The following is a 21,086-nucleotide window of genomic DNA, read 5'->3' on the forward strand; positions in this document are numbered from 1 at the left end:
TTAAAATTTTGCATCATTTAATCTTGCCCCACACAAAAAATAAAACGGCAAATCCTGACATACATTGCAACAGTTTGCATTTCTTTAAGGAGAGAATCTGCTTTTACAATATGGAATCATGTTTATTTAGCAAAGAAAAGCAAAACAGGACAGTCAAAAACTTCTCATCATTTTAAGAACCCCAAAATGTTCTCAAACACCACAAACATATGGGTCTTTAATGGTGAAGAGTCAAAGGGAGAGTCTCATCTTTTAAAGATCTTTATATATACCATTTGTTAATTTAGGAGAGGTTGTGAGAATACAGTAACAACACTTTCACAGCCTCTTTATCCAAACTGATAGTAGCAAGCTTACACAAACAAATGCAACCAAAAGCTATAAAAAGAAAAACTTGGAAAGAGTGCTGACGTGCATAAATTAACCTTATGAAATATAAACTGATTTGGATTTATTCAATATTTTTGAATTAGTGTTTAGTATGAAAACAGCATGTCACCACAAGCTAATATTTACACAGATTGGATTTTTTTTCAACAGTAAGCTTTTGGTAACGTATACGTATGTTCCAGAATTGACTACCTGTGAATGAGTGGTGGGTTGGATGATAAAATACATGACGTACGGATAAGAACACCTCAGAGAGAAAGCAATACACCTTAGAAGAGGCAACTGAGACTGTTCTGCCCGTTATCCCCTCAAAAGAATCAAAGAGAGGATATGATTATATCCTAACAGGCCTGGAGACGGCACGCTCTTCTGTCACTGTTTAGCTTTTCCAGAGAATCTTCAATCGGTTTTCCGGAGATTATTCAGTCGCTCCTCCAGATCGGCGTCTGCGTCAGCCATGGCAGCACTTTGGGGCTCAGCTTTCTTTCCAGAAGCTACAGACAGGCTTCCACCAGTGGATGGCAGATCTGAAACGCCATTCCATGACAAATGTAAAACATCAGGGGGAAAATGGTGAGCATATGGTATGCTTTTGTAATTGGACATTTAAGAAGATGGTTGATTTTCCCTTACTTGACAGTTCATCGGACAGATTCAAACCCAGTTCATCCAGCACTTGTGATACAATGGCATCACTGTACAGAAAGCAGAGATGTATTAAGATACTGTATAACAATGTGGAATAAATTGCTCATGTCAAAACACTGGTTTTAATATATTTGTCCTGCAGCAATGATGCCAAAAATTAGTTTAACTGAGCTGGCTCTTCGAGAGTTTTCACTTCGAAGACTTATGGTGCAGTCTTGATGTACTTTGATTCATAATTTTCCAGTTACAAGATGAAAATTTCAATTGGAACACCCCTTGAGGTCCTAATTCCAGTCCCCCTACCGGCTTTCATTGAAGATTGCACATCTTCAACAAATTCAAACACTACATACCCCTGAGTTCACAAACTTTCCTGCTTTAATCAAAGTGGTGAAAGCTGTAGTTTTTTTTTTTGTTTGTTTGTTTTAGGGACTTCTGTCCTACTCCTGTCAGTGGACATGTGGTTAAGAGATTTTCATGTTTCAAATACCTTATAACGTGTTTATCAACTGAAACTGTTACAATGGCCAACCTGGTAGATGCTGCTAACAAGGTCTGGCTCCACCATGCTACAAACCAAGCGGTACATTAAAACAATGCAACTTCCGCGCCATCTCTGGTGGAACACATTTTTGTAACTCTATACTAAAAAAAAGATCTTGGAAGCATCCGGCTTATTTTCCGATTTGTTGTCTGGAAACTAGAACACATTTACCTCAGTTGTGACGTCATTCCCAACTATGAGGTAACTGGAATGCGGCATTAGTTTGTTCACGTTTCAGTTATTTACATACGCCGCTGCTGGCTCACAAGTTAGCCTGTTTGCTGCTACTTCCTGAAGGAACAAGATGGCAAACCCCTTACCGGTAACTTTTATCTTGAGATTCAATTGGCTTAGTGATGCCTTGATCACTTCCTTCGATAAATTATGAGATGTTCACTGAAGCATGTCTTTTGGGTCCTGAGACTGCACTTGGAAATAAAACCCAGCTGTGTTGCTGACCTAAACTGGCTACCACGTCAGCATGTGCATAACGTATGTGGTGTAGGTGGGTGAGAGTTATCGCGTCCACAAGAAAGTGACTGCTTCATAGACACATGGTCAGGCCAGTTCTGGGAGCATGCACTTGTGGTACATTCACCACACAATGGAACTGTGGTCTTGCTTGGCAACCACAAAGACAGACAAATATTCCATCCCCATCTCTCAAAAGTAACCATCTATCAGCCACAGCCATGTGAAACATGGGTGCCCCCATTGTCCTTCTTCAGCTGCTGGGGTCCTCAACCGTCCCTTTGTGAAGAGACCTGGTATTAAAGATATCTCGACGTTTTCCTAGATCAATGATTAGCATTCAAGTCACAACTATACAGTAAGACAGGAAGCACCAGGATACTAAATATTTGAACCTTCATTCTCCTGCAAAGGTATTGCGAAACACCTCGGCCAGTGACCATGGACCCAGGGATATGAAAGTCACTGCTGAGCTAAGTTCTCTACAGTTTCACCACATACAGATACACTTCTGATATTCAAGTCCATTAAGCCTAGATCTAAAGGCTTCAGCCAGGACAATCACAAACCCAGACTTTCTGGTTCTTCCCCTGACCAACGATGACCATACACAGACAGGTGGAGTGGCATTCTATAGCTGCCCCCTTCTTCCCTTGAAGCAGTTCAATCATAAGGACTTCTTTTGATTAAGTTCATCCTTAAACAACTCTCCACCTCTACTTCAGGGAATAAACAAGGAGTCAAACAGTTCCTTTGATTTAGTGCACTAGTAAAACAATGTAATTAAATAGAACCAGACAAATGGATCTCTGACAGAGAAGTCTCCTTACATTTGTGTATTCTTACAAGAACAGTCCAAGTTGTGGACTGTACATCACTAGCCCGTACCTTTCCTCCTCATCATCATCGTCACCCATTGCATCGTCAATGGCATCATTCATCATCTCCTCTTTCATGTCCATTATTTCTGTCTGTTTTTCAAACTCCATCATAATCTTCTGAATTTGAGGCAGCTTCATCTGTGTAAATTAAATGAACATGAGGTCAGTCATACAGGCTTAGCATGTGGTTGTTTTTATAATGAGTTCCGTAGATTACCGAACAAGCAGACCTGTTTGTTCATGGTGGCCATGGCTTTAGTGACACCTTTCATAGCTTGTGCCATGGCGTTATTGGATTTCAGTGTCTGTATCTTCAGACTAACTGCCTGGATGTTGGCTTTCATCATGATAAACTTTTTAACATAGCGCCGTGTGCGAACTAAATCTTTTGCCATGACCTTGACAGCATCCTGCAATTAAAAAAAATTAAAAGTAAACATGAGACACTCATTACACCTATTCTGACTTGACAAAATTTTATTTGTGCACATTTCTTTCTCCTCATCTCACCATTTGTCCCTGCTTAGCCATTTTCTTTATATCAGCAATAATCTTCTTCTCCTGTTGCTCCAGTTTTGATCGCTCTCTGTCCAGGTCTCGCATGGCTCGGTTGAGCGCCCTCTGATTCTCTCGGAGTAACTGATCTGGAGTCTTTCTGCTCCCAAAAATGGCTTGCATCTGTTTTGAAACACCAAGAAATGATAGTCAAAAAAGCGCAAACTAACTATGTACTGCCAAGACACTTGACTTTCTAATCTGATGTTCCATCATGCATAGCTTGGGGGGGGGGGTTAAAGTCTCAGTGGGAAAACAAAGCTTTGTTGAGGTAGTGAGGTATTTCAACAAGGCTTTTCACAATGTGTATGTGAACCTTTACAGTAAATGTGATTTTTGTGGGGTTGTTTGTACTGGAGAGATTTTGGCACACATCCCAAGTTGTTCACTGGGGTCCTATTAGTCTAGAACAGTTGAGTTATCCTCTCCTAACTGATGTGCATACAGCTAAGTCCTAGACTACTTGGAACTCACCAAATTAAAAAAAAAACTACATAATAAGGATGAGCGTATTAGTTCATGGTGAACTTTGCTACACCAGATAAATCGAAAAGTTGAAGTAAATTATACCAAAGGTGTGCGTGCTTACCTGCCCGTTGGATGATATTAAATGACACACAGTGCCCTTCATGTGAGCATCAGTTAGCAACATAACAATGACCTTCATGTGACAAGAGGTTAATTATTACCTTCACAAGAGCATCAGCTAACACGCTAACAAATTTTTCATCTGCACTGCAAATTTGTGACAGCAAATTCCAAACACTAACATTCTGAAGCCTTTGCAACAACCGAGTTTCAAAACATTGTTCTGGAGTCCATATAAGAAGCAAGACATTTTGTCCCATCCTAAATGGGACCTCAATAAATCATCAAGTGTTTCTAAACACTGCAGAATTAATTTGCCCCTCTTGTACCTTCGAGGATCTCCTCAATCCCATCGTCACGTCTTCCGAAGAGGAAGCAGAGACTGGGGACTCGGAGGCGGACTCATCCATTACCCAGGCCGAAGTCACCAAGGTGATTAGAAAGCTCCTCGGTGGCAAGGCTCCTGGGGTGGATGAAATCCGTCCTGAGTACCTTAAGTCTCTGGATGTTGTGGGGCTGTCTTGGCTGACACACCTCTGCAACATCGCATGGCGATCGGGGACAGTGCCTCTGGATTGGCAGACCGGGGTGGTGGTCCCTCTGTTTAAGAAGGGGGACCGGAGGGTGTGTTCCAACTATAGGGGGATCACACTCCTCAGCGTCCCCGGTAAGGTCTATTCCAGAGTACTGGAGAGGAGAATTCGACCGATGGTCAAACCTCGGATTCAGGAGGAACAGTGTAGTTTTCGTCCTGGACACGGCACACTGGACCAGCTCTACACGCTCCATCGGGTGCTCGAGGGTTCATGGGAGTTTGCCCAACCAGTCCACATGTGTTTTGTGGATCTGGAGAAGGCATTCGACCGTGTCCCTCGGCACACCCTGTGGGGAGTGCTCCGGGAGTACGGGGTCCGGGGTCCTTTGCTAAGGGCTATCCGGTCCCTGTACGACTGCAGCAGGAGCTTGGTTCGCATTGCTGGTAGTAAGTCAAACCTGTCACCGGTTCTGTTCATTATTTTTATGGACAGAATTTCTAGGCGCAGCCAGGGTGTAGAGGGGGTCTGGTTTGGGAACCACAGAATCTCATCTCTGCTGTTTGCGGACGATGTGGTTCTGTTGGCTTCATCAAATCAGGACCTTCAGCGTGCACTGGGGCGGTTTCCAGCCGAGTGTGAAGCGTCCGGGATGAAAATCAGCACCTCCAAATCCGAGGCCATGGTTCTCGACTGGAAAAAGGTGCTTTGCCTTCTTCAGGTCGGTGGAGTGTCCTTGCCTCAAGTGGAGGAGTTGAAGTATCTCGGGGTCTTGTTCACGAGTGGGGGACGGATGGAGCGTGAGATCGACAGACGGATCGGTGCAGCATCTGCAGTGATGTGGTCGCTGTATCGGACCGTCGTGGTGAAGCGAGAGCTGAGTAGGGGGGCAAAGCTCTCAATTTACCGATCAATCTACGTTCCGATCCTCACCTATGGTCATGAGATTTGGCTCATGACCGAAAGAACGAGATCACGAGTACAAGCGGCCGAGATGAGTTTCCTCCGCAGGGTGGCTGGGGGCTCCCTTAGAGATAGGGTCAGGAGCTCGGTCACTCGGGAGGAGCTCGGAGTCGAGCCGCTGCTCCTCCACGTCGAAAGGAGTCAGTTGAGGTGGCTCGGGCATCTTTTCCGGATGCCCCCTGGACACCTCGCTGGAGAGGAGACCCCGGGGAAGACCCAGGACATGCTGGAGGGACTACATCTCTCGGCTGGCTTGGGAACGCCTTGGGGTTCCCCCGGAGGAGCTGGAAGAGGTGTGTGTGGATCGGGAGGCCTGGGCAGCTTTGCTTGAGCTGCTGCCCCCGCGACCCGACTCCGGATAAAGCGGAAGAAAATGGATGGATGGATGGATGTATTAAAACAGACAACACAAGTGAATGAACTGGAATCATGGTGTTCTGATTCAAAAGCAATACTCGCATAACAATAAAAGTATAAGTAAAAGTTGCATTAGTTATAGAAATGGTACTGGTAACCATACAAAACAAGCAATTTCAAGGACACCTTTATCTTTGGTATCAATTTTTCAGGTACTTCTCTGATGTTTCAGAGCATAGATGAAATGATAACTAATAATACAGACAAACTCTAGGCTCAAGACTCTCATGGTCCTTATGGCATATTGGAGCCGAAATTTCACATCTTTTTAAAAAGATCCTTCTCCGTGCCACTCCAACATGAAACTGTATAACTTGTGATGCAATAGGTAAAAGTAAGTTATTTTGTCCTCTCCCTTTTTCCATTTGGGTCACCACAGCAGATCTGATATGGATCTGCATGTAGATTTTGCACAAGTTTTGTGTCGGATGCCCTTCCTGATTCAACTCCACACATTACATGGAGAATGCGCACAGGTGGGCTTGAACCAAGAACATTACGCTTTTTAAGAAAGTGGTGATGGAACAGGCAAACGTATTATGCACAGTGTTTTCAATCATATCCACAGAAGCCTATAACTTTTAGAGATATCATGTGTCTTGGTGGCTTCCCTCATTAGTCTCTCCTTCTTGGTCAGTTAGTTTTTGAGAACTTCCTATTCCAGACAGATTTACCATGGAGTGCCACATTATTTGTATTTCTTAAATGCTGGATATGAAGTCCAACACATATTCAATGACTGGGAAATGTTAATGAGTCCATCCGTTGGCTCGCCTCTGAAAAAACTGGCTGTAAAAGTGATCATTTGGATTAACAATAATATTTAAATTGAGTTTTTATAATTACCTTTAGGCTCTGAAAAAAGTACATAAAATTTTCATTAATTTCTAATGGAAAATGGGATTGCAACCCCACCCCACCCACCCACCCACCCACACACACACACACACACACACACACACACACACAAATGTAGGATATTATCTACACTACAAGCGCATTTTGATTGTTATATTGCTACTGCAGTCAAAATTACAAAAAGTGTGTTACAGCCCAAATACTTACAGGCCTGACTGTGGTTACTGAAATAAAAATTAAATAAATAAATAATAAATAAAATATTTTACGAAAGGAGCTGACCCTAATCAATGACGTCACCACTGCCTGGCCCTTCAGCACAAAACGATTCCACCCACACTTTGAAAGACCGATACCACACGCAATAAATCTAAAAATAGAACAGTCAGCAGTTTGAAACTAAGTGCCGAGCTTAACGCTGTGTTTCGGTCGTGTTTGCCGTTACAAGAGCTCGTTTGTTAGCTTGGTGAAATTATTCAGCTGTTTGGTATGTGACCAAAAGCCTCCTGGACGAGCTATCATCTTCATCTTAGCTCCCACCAACAGTAACTAAAAATCAAAATATCAGCTCTAACTGCTTCTTTCTTACCATAATTTGACGTCGTCGAGAACAGTTCAAAAAGAAATCTGTGTTGAAGGCGTCTACTCTGACTTCCAGTCGACAAAATTGTGTTTTCTTCCTTATACTTCCGTATTGAGGGACTTTATTTTCCGGGAAGTGACGTTATGTATACGAAAAAAAAAAAGCCACCGATGTGTATATATATATATATATATATATATAAAGAAAAAATACTTGAAAATTCATAAGTATTTAGATAGTGAGGCAGATTTGTTGTTGTTTAATTTTATTAATTAATTTTGCCTCTATATACCACCTCAATACTGTGTGGTTTACCTGGCTACTAACTCAATACGCTTCTTATATACGCGTATATAAGAAGCGTATATATATATATATATACGCGTATATAAGAAGCGTATATATATATATATATACGCGTATATAAGAAGCGTATATATATATATACGCGTATATAAGAAGCGTATATATATATACGCGTATATAAGAAGCTTATATATATATATATATACGCGTATATAAGAAGCGTATATATATATATATATACGCGTATATAAGAAGCGTATATATATATATACGCGTATATAAGAAGCGTATATATATATACGCGTATATAAGAAGCTTATATATATATATATATATACGCGTATATAAGAAGCGTATATATATATATACGCTTCTTGAGTTAGTAGCCAGGTAAACCAGACAGTATTGAGGTGGTATATAGAGGCAAAATTAATTAATAAAATTAAACAACAACAAATCTGCCTCACTATCTAAATACTTATGGATTTTCAAGTATTTTTTCTTTTCATAGCCTTTATTTATCCCGAATGACTGTGCTGACTGAGAAATTAATAATTGTGCGCTTTTATTTTTTTCGACAGAAGAGTTCAACATCCGGCTGTTGTGTCGGTTACTTGACGCGGAAACCGTAAAGGTCGCAAAAATATCCGCAATGGAAGATGACGAAAGGCACGTTTATAGGCACGTTTATCATGGATTTTTCGGTGAAGAAAAGACCACTATTTTCTTTGTTTGCTATATACTTTTGCTGTATTGACTCTGGAAATTATTTAAAACTTTTTTGAAATGTGGCTCTTCAGTATCACTCATCAGCATGGTTGGTGCAGAAGGCTGATGAAGCCTGTGTCAAACGCAGGTTTTCAGCTGACCTCCTACCACGCTACAAGCTCAGTTCTGTGTCCGTTGGAAAGGAGCAGCAAACCTGTGGTGAGGAGACGACGCAGTCTGTTAAAAAGCTCTACTGTCCAACACGTGCCTGTTGCAGCTGATGGAAAGAGTGATCAGCCTTCACCCCCGCCTAAAGCCTGGAAGAAGGAGGTTTCATTTATGAAGAAGGAAGCCTCACATGGCAACAACCGTGGAATATCATTTGAGCTCAAGAAGCTCTGTCTGGAGGACTTCACTGAAGAGAAGGCCAGACTGGGCAGAGAGACCTCTACGATGCTCTCCAGTGATAAGAAATATGAGATTGTTTTTGGCATTGCACCCTGTCTATTCGCTCTTACTCAAAGAAGAAGGAAGGTCTACAAGCTGTTTGTTAAAGATGGTGAGGCTGCGCATAGGAATTCTGTGTTAAAGGTTTGCGAGGAGGCTCACCGATGGGGAGTCCCAATCCAACGCGTCAGCAAGAAAGATCTGGACAAGTTGGCTGCTGGACGTGTTCATCAAGGAGTGTGTCTGCAAGCCAGTCCTCTGAAATACCTCGTTGAGGACAAAGTCTCTGCAGGCCTGAGAAAAGATGACGCTATTCCTCTCTGGCTTGTCCTGGAAGAAATCCAGGACCCGATGAATCTGGGTGCCATTCTGCGCTCTGCGTATTTCCTTGGTGTGGACAGAGTGGCCAGCAGTCTTCGCAGTAGCTGCCCACTGACACCAGTGGTCAGCAAGGCCAGCTCCGGCATCATGGAGGTGCTGGGAGTTTATGGATATCAAAACTTAGAAGATATGATTAAAATGAAAGCAGCACAAGGTTGGCAGGTGATCGGCACGGTGGGAGCTGAAACGGAGGAGATCCTGGTCCCTGTCACCCACTGTTTGGACTTTAACATGACTAAACCTACGTTGTTGCTGATTGGAGGAGAAGGGGACGGTTTGTCTCAGCAGCTGCTTTCTTTATGTCAAACCCTTCTCACCATCCCACCTGGAAGAAACCTGCTTCCTGGGATAGAGTCTCTCAATGTGTCCGTAGCTGCAGCCATTCTGCTGCACTCTTTACTGTCGTCCAGAAGGTTGCCCATTTAATGACCAGGGGGGTGGCGGGTGGCTTTTCCGCTGGTAGCGAGTGAAGTCACCCCACTGCAAACTCACCCCAGGTGAAGTCACCCAGTCCAGTTAAAGTCACCCCACTCCAGCTAGCCATGCTTATTTTTTTAAATAATTAAGAATGACTACTTTAAAGTTAGAGACCCGTCGGTGTGAAGTATAGAAATGAGCAGTGCTCTCTGCTTCTCCCATCAATGGGCTTTATACCTGACAATTACATTCCCCTACCTTAAAACGTCATCTCACTAACAAAACTTGAGTAAGAACAGGATAATATGCCCCTGGTGTGTATAAATACTTTATTACAAGAACATATCAGAATTGAAATATTGTGTTACTAGAGTGGGGTGACTTCACCTGGGATGACTACCCAGTGGGGTGTCTTCACTATGAACCTTTCCGTTACGCTGTCCAAAACATAAAGAAAACATAAAAATCTAAAGCATGCAAATGTTTGAATTTGTCAACTTAGGTTAAAAAGTTGACTCAGTATGTTCCACTATATTAGGTTTGACCAACTTTGTTCTTAAAATAAACTTGAACTCAGTACAGTTCAGAAGAAGGAAGTCCTATATAGGTTCTGAGGCCCATTGGTGACTGTTCCTATCCTTGGATTCCATAGTAAGATAAAGCGGATGAGAGTCTACAACTATGTATGGAACACCAGCCCATTGCAGGTTATTTCCCAAACCATTTACAGCTGGGTGGCTTTTTTTTCAGGGGTACAGACAGGTAGTATGACTGGAATTGAACCCAAGTCTACATATTGGTAGGCAGCCCAACTCCTAAACCAACGGCGCTACCTGCTCTACATTGTGTAGTGTAGTTAAAATATGTAGTAATGAAATGAAAGAAAAGTGAATCAGGCAAACTCAAATAAGGATTAGTATAAAAACTAAATTCTCTATACTACTCTTACACCTGTTGTCACTAAACACAAGAGCAGGTTGACCCTAAACTAAAAGGCAGGTGGATCAAACCTTGCTTATGTAAAATTGTTCTTGAGCAAGTCCAATTTGCAACTAGGCACTACACAATTAGAGAGTGGAATGAAAATAATGTGCATTTCTTTAAATATGCAGAAAACAAAGTGCAATGTATTTACAAATGTTCATTAATCTGAATAACACTTTTGAATTAGCAAAATTTAACATTATCTTTGAGTGAACGTTTAACCTAAGTTGACCCAACTAGTGAATTTAAAATACTATGAAGCAGATACACCTATATATTAAACTGAACATTGAACATTTCACACCAGAATATGGATTAAATCTGGGTTCAACTCTCCCATGTGCCTTCTGGTAAACTGGCTGAAATTGAATGTTCCTTTTAATAAAATCCTTTTCTGTGCCACTCCAACATGAAGCTGTAGAATGGGATGCAACTGACAAAAGTTTCACTCTGCAAAGTTTCTCCAGTCAGCCACAGAAGCCCATAACTCTTTCAGAGTTGTCATCTGTGTCTTGGTGACTTTCCTCACTTGTCTCTTTCTTGCACAGTCACTCAGTTTTTGAGAACTACCTACTCCAGATAGATTCATCATATAGTAACATAGTGTTTGTATTTCTTAATAATTGATGTAAATGAAGTCAAGGTCATATTCAGTGACTTGGTAAATGACTTGGTAAACTAGCTGTAAAGGTGATTATTTTTATTAAGTAATGCTTACATTTAGATTGTCCAATTACTTATGAGTTCTGAAAATGGAAGCACTGTGTATACAAATGACTGTAAAAGGCTCCTTGAATTAAAGCTGAAAGTCTTCACTACAAGCACATCTTGAGTGTTTCATTTCCACTGTAGTGGCATACAAAAGCAAAAAAGTGTCGCTCTCCAAATACTTATGTATTTGAATGTAATGACATGAAGAATTCAAAATGTTTTGAAGTAGTGTTTCAAGTTAGTCATCACTAACTCATACAAAAAGCTTTGGTACCATCCCCTGCCACACTGTCTATCTATTCTGTAATTCCAGTGTTGCTTTCCCATTCTGTTGTGTATTTCTGATCATAAGGTGAAGTCTGTCTTTTCATGTCCACTCTGGAATAAAGTTTGAAACTCTAAATGTTTTGAAAAAATGTGTTTAGAGTTTGCCAACACATCATAGCTGTTCTTTGATTCCATTTCTGTTGTATAGCTTGCCTTCAGTTTTCACACGTAGTGGACATCATGTTTCTTTCCACAGTTGGAAGCTTGATTACGCTCGTTAGCTGGTGCTAATGTGAGGGGTGGAGACATGTCTACGGGATATAACATAGGCTAAACAAAGGTGCTTTTTAGATTGCTCTGGTGCATCAAAATTCACATGTAAAAGGGTTTATTATTCTCTTTAAATTCATTGAGTTACATGACGATAGCCATCACTGTTTTTGAGTTACTGTATTAAACTGTAGGGGATTGACTTGTTTACATACATTATCAGTCACTCGCTACATTTTTACAGGGTACATGGCAAGGCTTTTCCAAAACCGAGGAACGTCTGTGATTTATGTGATTTAAATGGATAGTGCCTGTCCATTTAAAGTAAAAAGCACAGAAATTATACATACACAAGGGGTGAGTGAGAAGTTTTAAGATTGACTCAGAAAATGTAGGGCATGGTTCTCCATCTGTTGCATTCTGAGAAACCAACATTTATTGAGAATATGTGAAGTGTTAACTCACTGGGTGCAATGTTGAGAAATGGTTTCTCAAAATGTAAAAGATGGAGAACCATGCCCTATGTTTTTTGGGTCAGGTTCAAAAATTCTCAATCACCCCTTGTATGTATATTATGTTTGAGTGTGACAAACTTTAATATCTTAAAACACTTGGTAATATGTATTAGGTTGCTGAAAACGTGAATAACATGACCCCTTTATTCCACTGGATTGGGTGAACTTTTAATGATGTTTGCAAGTCATTTATCAAGAAAAATCCTCTGTTGACTTGTTTCTTTCCCAATAAACTGAATATTATTCTGTTTGCAACTGTTGATTTGTTGACAGAGATAAAGGTACTTTGAAGATCTCTTAGGAGAAATACTATTGTCAGATATGTTCTAAAATTGGGGGAGGGTGGTGGTGATCAAGGAGTTAGTGTGCATGTTTCCAGAGCAGAAGGTTCCCCGTTCAAGACCCCACTCCATGTAAAGGGGAGTTGCATCAGATAGGGCATCCAAAATAAAGATCTGTCTTGGATCTGTTGGAGTGACCCCAAGCGACAGTGGGAGTAACCGAAGGAACATGCTAATTTTTATGCTTTGAAATTGAGTCCCTGGTTAGGTCAGCCCACTGGATACTTGTATAACTTTTCATGGTGGGCTCGGAAATATGTACTTTTTTTTTTTTACTCAAGATGAAAAAAAAATCCTATTTTAAAAAACTTCATTAATAAATGGTGTGTTCTCATAATTTTTTAGGTGTCATTAAATTCAAAAAGCTAAATCATAATTATTCAAACTTTATAAAACACAACATTGTATAATTAGGACTTGAAATCCTGAAATTATGACTTTGGCTTTCATATTACTTACAGTTATGAAATACACTGATGATTTGTGCTTCATTCATTTTCATAACTGGAGTGATGGAAATCTGTTTTTATTTATTTTTGCCAGACGTGTTTGTTACGTGTTGACAGTCCATGTCTATATTTTGTAAGTGACATCTATATGATGTGAATTTGTGCTCAGTATTGATTAAAAATAAAAAAATGCTGCATCCACCACACAGTGGAACAACCTTGAGTGCTGCAGGGCAACCACCCAGGCAGAAAACCTGTCCATTCACACCTTATAAAGGTAGCAATCTGTCTGCTGCAGTCTGCTGGGGTCCTCAACATTGACATTGAGGCTGCTGTGTGCTGGATCATAGCCACAAAAATGTACCACATTGCCAAAATATAGATGATGCTCAATGCAATTGATTCACCCAACTTGAGTTTCCCTAAGTTACTGTTCATTTGACACAAAAGCATTCCTTGGCTACCCAAGAATCCTCCAATGAGACCTGGCACCAAAGACTTCTAGTCAAGGTCACTGGTTATCATCCAAGCCTCACAAGCATAAGACCAGAAGTGCAAGACACCTACTTTGGTTCTTCTGAGCCCTTATAACTCTACAAGCTCTTCCAAGGCATCTCTCAATCTCAAATGCAGAGAACCCAGATACATGAATGTCACAAGTTCAACACTTTCATTGCATACAGATATACTTCTGATGGCAGTCTTCGGGAAATCACTAAAAGCCTGGATCTTAAGATTGATCCAGGACTATTGCAAAGCCAGACAGTCTAATTCCTCACTCAGCTTCTCAAATGCTGAAATAATACAAGCCTTTCTTTGTCAACAAAGAGACCTAAGCTGTTGGTTTCCACAACTCCACCCAAGACCCAGTCCACACAAGTTTTAAACAAGGCAGGAGCTACAACACATCCCTGATGAACACCGATATTCACTGCGAAAAATCAGAGATTCTGCATATAACTAACAATACCTGCACCTGTGTATAGACCAGCCACGATGTCCAACAACTTAAGGGGATGCTAGCAATTTTTTTTGTTTGTTTTGTTTTGGGGTTTTTTTTGGGGGGGGGGGGGGGGGGGTGCAACTGACAAATGTAATTTGAGATGATGTGAATGCAGCCTTGGTATTTCATAATTATCTCCTACAATCTCATCTGAGGAGCTCATAATAATGACACAGTACCTTGTAATCGTGACTTTAAGACACACTTATGCCAATTAAGTGTTAAGTGTTACCAGTAGTAGGAGTCTATCCCAACAGTCATTGGGAGTTGAGATCACATCTTTTTGGCTTAAATTACTCTGCAAAACCAAGTTTCTGCTTTGTCCAAATGAACTTTTTTTTTCATGAAAACGACAAGAAACACCTGTTTTTAACTTCCAACTCCAAGTAAATCGACCCAGTTCTCTTTAAGAAACAGATCAACAAAAAACAGTTCCACTAAACAGACAAACAGACACAAATGAATATCTCTTTCAACTTATGACAGAGAAGGAAAATGGTTTTCTATGTTGGAAATAATAGTGAGACTGCAAAATCAAAACCATACAAGAAGCTGAATAATCTGCTTGCAGTAGAGTGATTTGCTTGGTTTCTTAAACCAGCAACAGGAGCCTGTAGTGAACAGCAAGGCTTTATAAATAACATGCAAAGAAAAGATCTACTTTACATGTGCTGGCCAGAAGAAGCCCAGACATGTCACATAGTAAGGAGAGGAAATGTGAGGCGGTGTTTTCTCCCCTCTCACTTGGGGAGGAATGGTAAACCCGGGTGAAAAGACGCTAGTCTCCACAAGATGGCAGTATATACAAGCAGGGCTAATAACAAACCGCTTGATGGATAAGGAAGAAGAAGTGGCGCACACAATGCACTGCACAACTGGCAGGGGTTGTCTCTCAGATTTTCGCGATAAATTTCCAATTGAGTGGAAACTTGTAAAAAAAAAGGCAGCAGCGGAGCTGTTTTGTTTTCCTCGGTATCCAACCGCACACTGGATTTACTGAAAAGAGCCGCTGTCCCGGAACGTCGACGAGTGCTCGAACTTCTCTGATCAACATTGGATTACACAGTGGGGCTGGACACAGAAGCTGCCCAGCCCGACGGCAGCTCGGCCGACACCCTCATTTATGGAAATCGACCCCGAGGCTTTGATATGCGGGCCTTATAATTTTTCTTTATGATGGGGGCGGAACGAAAGATGAGTTGCGTATGAATAAGTAACAGGTCGTTACTCCACGGGTGATTAGTTGCGAAAAGGCTGTTGTATTAATCCCCGTTTCCTTTAAAGAAAGTCGCCGGTTGCTTTTGGTTTAGGTGGCTATTAGCTGGATTGGCTAACGTTAGCTAGCCAAATCGCTAACGTTACGTCTTTCTTTTGATGAAATTCTACCATTAGTGTCGGCCGTCAGCACTTCGGTACGAGAAATAATTCACCTTATTACTACGGAATATTAACTATTTCGTATGGTGTCTGGTTTGCTTGCGTTTATCGACGTGTTTTAAACAGGCGGACTTATTTTTAGTTTGCTGTCTGAATATATTGTGATGATTTGAGTTAGCTGTATGCTATCATAAGCTAATTGGCTGTAATCAACACTGACCTGACATTAGCTCGCTAATGTCAGTTCCTGCTTTATCTCAGCGAGATAACCCACTTTAGTACTTAAATGTAAACAAGTTGCCACCATTAAAATTTCACAGGAACACAAAATCGTGTTAATGTTAGCTATGTGGTTGTAGGTGACTGGCTAACGTTATCGTTTTGCTAAGAGGCAAATACATATGTCAACCTGAGTAGAAATTCTAAAATTCTACAGATTACAGTCGTATTGAGCACTGGGGATATTGGAATGATTTTCACGTTAACGTAAGCGTCGCGGTGATTTGTCTTTTCTTCGGTAAGGCGGTTAATTTTTTTGTTGTTTACATACGCATAACTTATTTTAGCGAATGCCTCGCTAGCTAATGTTAGCCTTCTTTGAGACGCACTCGGCTATGTCTTGACATTTGTGCATGTGATTGTGTTACATATTCCCATGTGAATTTACGTTCACATTCAGATGCTTTGAAATGACACTAAAATTTCGCCGGAAGAAAGGCACTGATGCCAATAGACTGTTGTCAAAGGACGATAAATAATAGCCACTTGTTCTCTTTACGCCATTTTAACGGAGGGCCTGTTAGGTGGTTGTTCATTTGCGGTTCGGTGCCTTCTGCCGGCCTGAGACTTGAGTAAAGTGCCTTTGGTTCTCATTGGAGTTACAGTAAGGAGATACCGTGTGGACATGGAGGGTCCGAGCCGAGGCACTGGGTTCAGGCAGAGCCGGAGGTCCCGTTCGCAGCGCGACAGGGAGCGGCGGCGGAGGACAGTGGACCTGGCGGAGCAGACTGCCACGTCCCTGTCCTCAGGCTCCGAGAGAGAGGCTTGTGGGACAAACAGCGTCTTGGGTCCCGGAGGGAGAGAGTGCCGACCCGGGTTCGGTAGGCACAGACCTCCACGCCGGAGGAAAAGAGAGTCCGTGTCCTGCGAAGAAGACATCATTGATGGCTTCGCTATTGCGAGCTTCATCAGCTTGGAAGCACTCGAGGTAAACGCTTTGTATGTGTGTGTCGTTCTTCAAACACCAGTTATTTTCATTTGAACAACAATCTGTTTTTTGCTTAACTTATGTAGAACAAAAGGATCTTAACCTATTTTTCATCAGCGCTTTCTTTCAGTTGTGATCTCTTTCCTTTTAAGCCAAAGATGTGAAAATGCATCGGAAATGAAGTCAAACTATGACACATTTCTCAGGGAAAGCAAATCTACTCAACCCAAACCCCAAGGCATCACTTTGATGAGTTCTAGAGGACTTTCAATTATTCATGTTCCAATTCTGGGAGGTGTTGGTGAGCTGCCAAATGGCTTTTCTTGAAGAAAAAAGTAAATAAGGAGAAAGCAGCAATATTTACTGGAGGGGGTGGTGTTGTTAAAGCACTTGTGATGGACCATGGCTCTCCACCTAATGTTTTGCATTTCCAAGTGCATTTCTCCAGCTTATGAATCACACAGAGAACATTCAAGTGCTATGCATATTCCAAAATCTGCATAGTGACATTTCAGTCATGAATTTAAACCATGTGCACATACACACACACACACACACACACACACACACACACACACACACACACACAACACACACACACACACACACACACACACACACACAAAAGAGTAAGGATGACCTGATTAGTTTATTAACACGATATTGTGACATTTATTTTAATAATTTCTTAATCACTAAATAATTAATCACTAAATTTGTTAATCACTAAATTATAATTGCACAGTTTCAGTCATTCTGTGGTTCTAATGTCCATATACAACTTGCCTGAGGCTTTAAGTACTCACTTGCTTATCTTTAGCCATCACCTTGGGGGGACACACACAAGGCTCTACTGCTTGCACAGGCCAGGTGGCTGTCAAGTCATTACCTACAGTAAATACTACTAGGGGTAATCATCATTATCAAATTTTTCAGTTATCGACTTCCTGATTGATAGATTAGTTGTTTGGTCCATAAAATGGTGAACAATGGTGATGTCTTTTCCCAGAGCCAAAGAGAACATCACCAAATGTATTATTTTGTCCACAACCAAAATATATTCCTTATTGTTACAAAGGAGTGAAGAAACCAAAAAATAGTAACATTTAAACATATTTTATTTATTTGTTTTTAAATCCCTGAATGCCCTTGCCCGCCCTACCTCTCTGAGCTCCTACACCATTATAAACCCACCCGCTCTGTCAAGTCAGCTGATCAGCTGTTCCTGAATGTGCCTAAAACTAAGCAGAAGCTCAGAGGGGACTGTGCATTTGTTGTTGCGGCTCCAAAATTATGGAACAACCTGCCTCAGCAAATAAGATAGGCCTCATCTCTGTCTGCTTTTAAATCTCTTCTGAAAACCCATCTCTTCTCCTTGGCATTTGACACCTATTAAGACGTTGACTTCGTTCATTTATTTGATTTTATCTTACTGCTTTTTATCATATAGTTGTTCAAGTTGTTATTTTTACTCATGTTTTATGACTTTTAGTTATTTTAGTTGTATTTTGTTTACAATTTTATGTCTTATGTGAATTATTAATTCTTTTATGATTATTTTTATTTATTCTTCTGTACACCACTTTCATCCACTCTGGTTGTTTTAAAGTGCTTAATAAATAAAGGTAGTTGATTGGTTAGTTTAAGAAGCTGAAATCATAGAATTTGGATATTATAAAAAAAACAAATTCAAAAATTATTAAAATAAATAGGTCATTAATAATGGATTAATTGTTGCAGCTCTGGAGTCTACAGCAATCTGCAGTGAGAGCATTGATTCCTGTTTATTTTCCTGCTGAACAAAATTATGGACATCTCAGTCCAGAGGTAGTTCAGCAGTCTCTCCACACACAGGCCTTTCCCGGGGGTTATTTAAAATTTACCTATTACCTTAAAGTGGTACTCTGTTTGGATGGCACATCGTTTGTTATTGGGGGGGGGGCTGCGTTTCATGACTGGGATTGTATCCTGAAGTAGTACAGTTGTGCTTAGTTTTTATGTGTCTTTGTGTCTACGGCTGGGGAAGTATCCTGCATCAGACTGGCATTCTGTCCAAGAGGAATCGTAAACTCTCATCCAGTTCACTCTACAGTATCCAGAGATAAACACGGGCACCAACAGGCCTCAGGGCCGATATAGGGCTTATGTTGAGATTAAAAAAGAAAAAAAAAACTTTTTTTTATGACTTGCATTGTTTCTGTTAAACTAGATAAATTGTTGTCACTTTAATTATTTACTCTGTGAAGCAATATCTCTAACAGGATAAGTAAAATGATGGGCTTTTGGCTGTAAATTTCACATCTAAAACTACTGTCACACAGAGGACGTGTGTGGCATGTTGGTTGCAATACTCGCCGCACACGTGACACTCTCTGCCAATACTGGTAACTGTTGCATGTGTGCCGTGTGGTTGCTGCTCCATCTATGAGCCACCATCTGATGGTCAGTGGTGTTTAATGTAGCGCATCGTTTGCTGCTTCCTGGACAGTATTTTGTCAACTTTGTCTCTGTTTTCTTCTGTTGTATCAGGAATTTGGAGTTTCTGTAGAACCTGGTACTTGATAGCCTGACTCACAGTTTGCGGTGAGCGTGGCGAGTTGGTGGTGTATCGGGGGGAGAATGCACAACATATGGATTTGAGTTGTGAATATTTTGAACATGACCAAAACACTCTCCACACCCTGGCAAATGCTGGCAACCGTGTGGCATTGTGTGACATGTTTGTGGTGGATAGTGGCCAGTGCTACATGCACCTCTAAACCCCATGCACATGTCTTCTGTGTGAGAGGGCCTTGACCAACAATTGAAATGAGAAATATCCAGAACAGCACCCTAGAAAATGTGTATTCCATGTTTAATTTATTTAGTTCATGTACTTGTTTCATACATTGAAAAATGTCTTTGTTGGTATCTAATTTGCATGTGCACTGCATTTTGTTTCATGAGGGCTTATGGAAGAGATTATTGTCTTTTGAGTTATGAAGATGCTATCCATTCGCTGATCAAACTCAATAATAGAAACCTTAATAGATTAATGTAGTTTGTCCTACAGTAAATGTATCATTCTGTTTGAAAAAGATTTAGATTTATTGTTAGACTAACATTTGAGGTTTGTGGTGTGCTTGAGTTCAGTGTGTTGTTTTTTAAACATCCATTTATTTCTGTAATTGATACTGACAATGTCAAATACAGCACCACATCATCAAAACATTCCATAGAAGTGATCTACATTCAAATTGGTGAAGTAATTGAAAACTTTATATGAACTGGTATTTATATTTTTGTTGGTCAGTGTAGATCAGGGGTCACAAACCTTGTTCCTGGTGGGCATCTTCCCTGCATGTTTTCTAACTCTCCCTATTCCACCCCCATGCAATTAACTCTATCAGGTGCACTCAGCCAGTCAGGAGCTGGAAAGTTGGTGACTCCTGCTTTGTGACTTCATCATCAGTCAATCACAAATACTGACCATTATGAGCTTTTGTTGAAATCTGTATCACATGGGTCGCCAACCCTGTTCCTGGAGAGCCCCTGCCCTGTATGATTTCCATGTCAACGTACTCAAGTCACACCTGTTTTTTTGTTTTGTTTTGTTTGTTTAAGTGGTGTCTTCGAGCTGTTGCTTGGCTGAGCACACCTGATAGTTAATTGCCTGGCAGTGGATCAGGGAGAGTTAGAAAACATGCAGGGCAGGTGCACTCCAGGAACAAGGTTGGTGTCCCCTGATGTAGAGGCTATGCCTGAAATCATTCTGCTACCGGCAGTAGTGGCATTAAGCCTGTAGTTGATCCCCCATTCATGTGTATTAATAGATATGTAAACCTTTTCCTTTTTAGATGGACTGCACTCTCAAACCCAATCAGCGCACTGATATGCTGGGAAGGAGGAACAAGGGGAAGAGGGGGCCAGATGAGAATGGTGGAGGGCCACTTTCAGAGCCTGAGGAAGGAGTTCCACACAGCTATTCCAGCACATGTTGTAACAAGAGTAGAAATAAGAGAAGAAAGATTGATGAAAGGTACATTAATGATAGACTGACTGTGTATATACTGGGCAAATCCTCCATGATGTCACCCATAGGTTTTCTGAACAGCAGTTTTGAAGCTCAGATAGTGCAGCTTTGAGTGTTTCCATGTTGGCAGTACTGACTGTGCCCAACTCCTGGCTAACCCATAAATGTGTAAAGAGGTGGAGCACGGCCAGTATCTTAATGGGATGAATTAACCCCAAACATGACCCCACCTCAAGAGTTAACAGACAAGCTAGAGTTAA

The 21,086-nt window shown here is 41.1% G+C and overlaps 3 protein-coding genes across 3 annotated transcripts in view; 2 read left to right on the plus strand and 1 right to left on the minus strand.

Annotated features, from left to right (window-relative positions):
• Nucleotides 1-101: 101 nt before the first annotated feature.
• chmp2a (charged multivesicular body protein 2A) lies at nucleotides 102-7,588 on the minus strand. The gene is made up of 6 exons (XM_034194126.1): nucleotides 7,438-7,588; nucleotides 3,445-3,612; nucleotides 3,165-3,344; nucleotides 2,942-3,072; nucleotides 1,024-1,085; nucleotides 102-917 (listed from the first exon to the last, which is right to left on the minus strand). Exons 1-6 carry the CDS (start codon nucleotides 7,438-7,440, stop codon nucleotides 790-792), a joined length of 672 nt encoding a protein of 223 aa, XP_034050017.1. The 5' UTR covers nucleotides 7,441-7,588; the 3' UTR covers nucleotides 102-789.
• Nucleotides 7,589-8,380: 792 nt separating this feature from the next.
• On the plus strand, nucleotides 8,381-11,788 carry mrm1 (mitochondrial rRNA methyltransferase 1 homolog (S. cerevisiae)). The gene has a single exon (XM_034194530.1). The coding sequence runs from the start codon at nucleotides 8,524-8,526 to the stop codon at nucleotides 9,697-9,699; it is 1,176 nt and encodes a 391-aa protein (XP_034050421.1). The 5' UTR covers nucleotides 8,381-8,523; the 3' UTR covers nucleotides 9,700-11,788.
• A 3,283-nt stretch (nucleotides 11,789-15,071) lies between these two features.
• Nucleotides 15,072-21,086, plus strand: part of LOC117530866 (autism susceptibility gene 2 protein homolog) — a 51,758-nt gene continuing 45,743 nt past the window's right edge. Inside the window, 2 exon segments of the mRNA XM_034193811.1 lie at nucleotides 15,072-16,814; nucleotides 20,651-20,831. Coding sequence (XP_034049702.1) covers nucleotides 16,512-16,814; nucleotides 20,651-20,831 — 484 coding nt within the window. The 5' untranslated portion in view covers nucleotides 15,072-16,511.

This window comes from Thalassophryne amazonica, chromosome 18 (genome assembly GCF_902500255.1).
Source record: "Thalassophryne amazonica chromosome 18, fThaAma1.1, whole genome shotgun sequence".
Classification (NCBI taxonomy): Eukaryota; Metazoa; Chordata; class Actinopteri; order Batrachoidiformes; family Batrachoididae; genus Thalassophryne; species Thalassophryne amazonica.

Coding starts and splice junctions, on each gene's coding strand:
- mrm1 (XM_034194530.1), top strand. CDS start 8,524: ATGTGGCTCTTCAGTATCACTCATCAGCATGGTTGGTGCAGAAGGCTG.
- chmp2a (XM_034194126.1), bottom strand. Junction 3,073..3,164: donor TGGCCACCATGAACAAACAG/GTCTGCTTGTTC, acceptor TAATTTACACAG/ATGAAGCTGCCTCAAATTCA. Junction 918..1,023: donor TCTGTCCGATGAACTGTCAA/GTAAGGGAAAAT, acceptor ATGGCGTTTCAG/ATCTGCCATCCACTGGTGGA.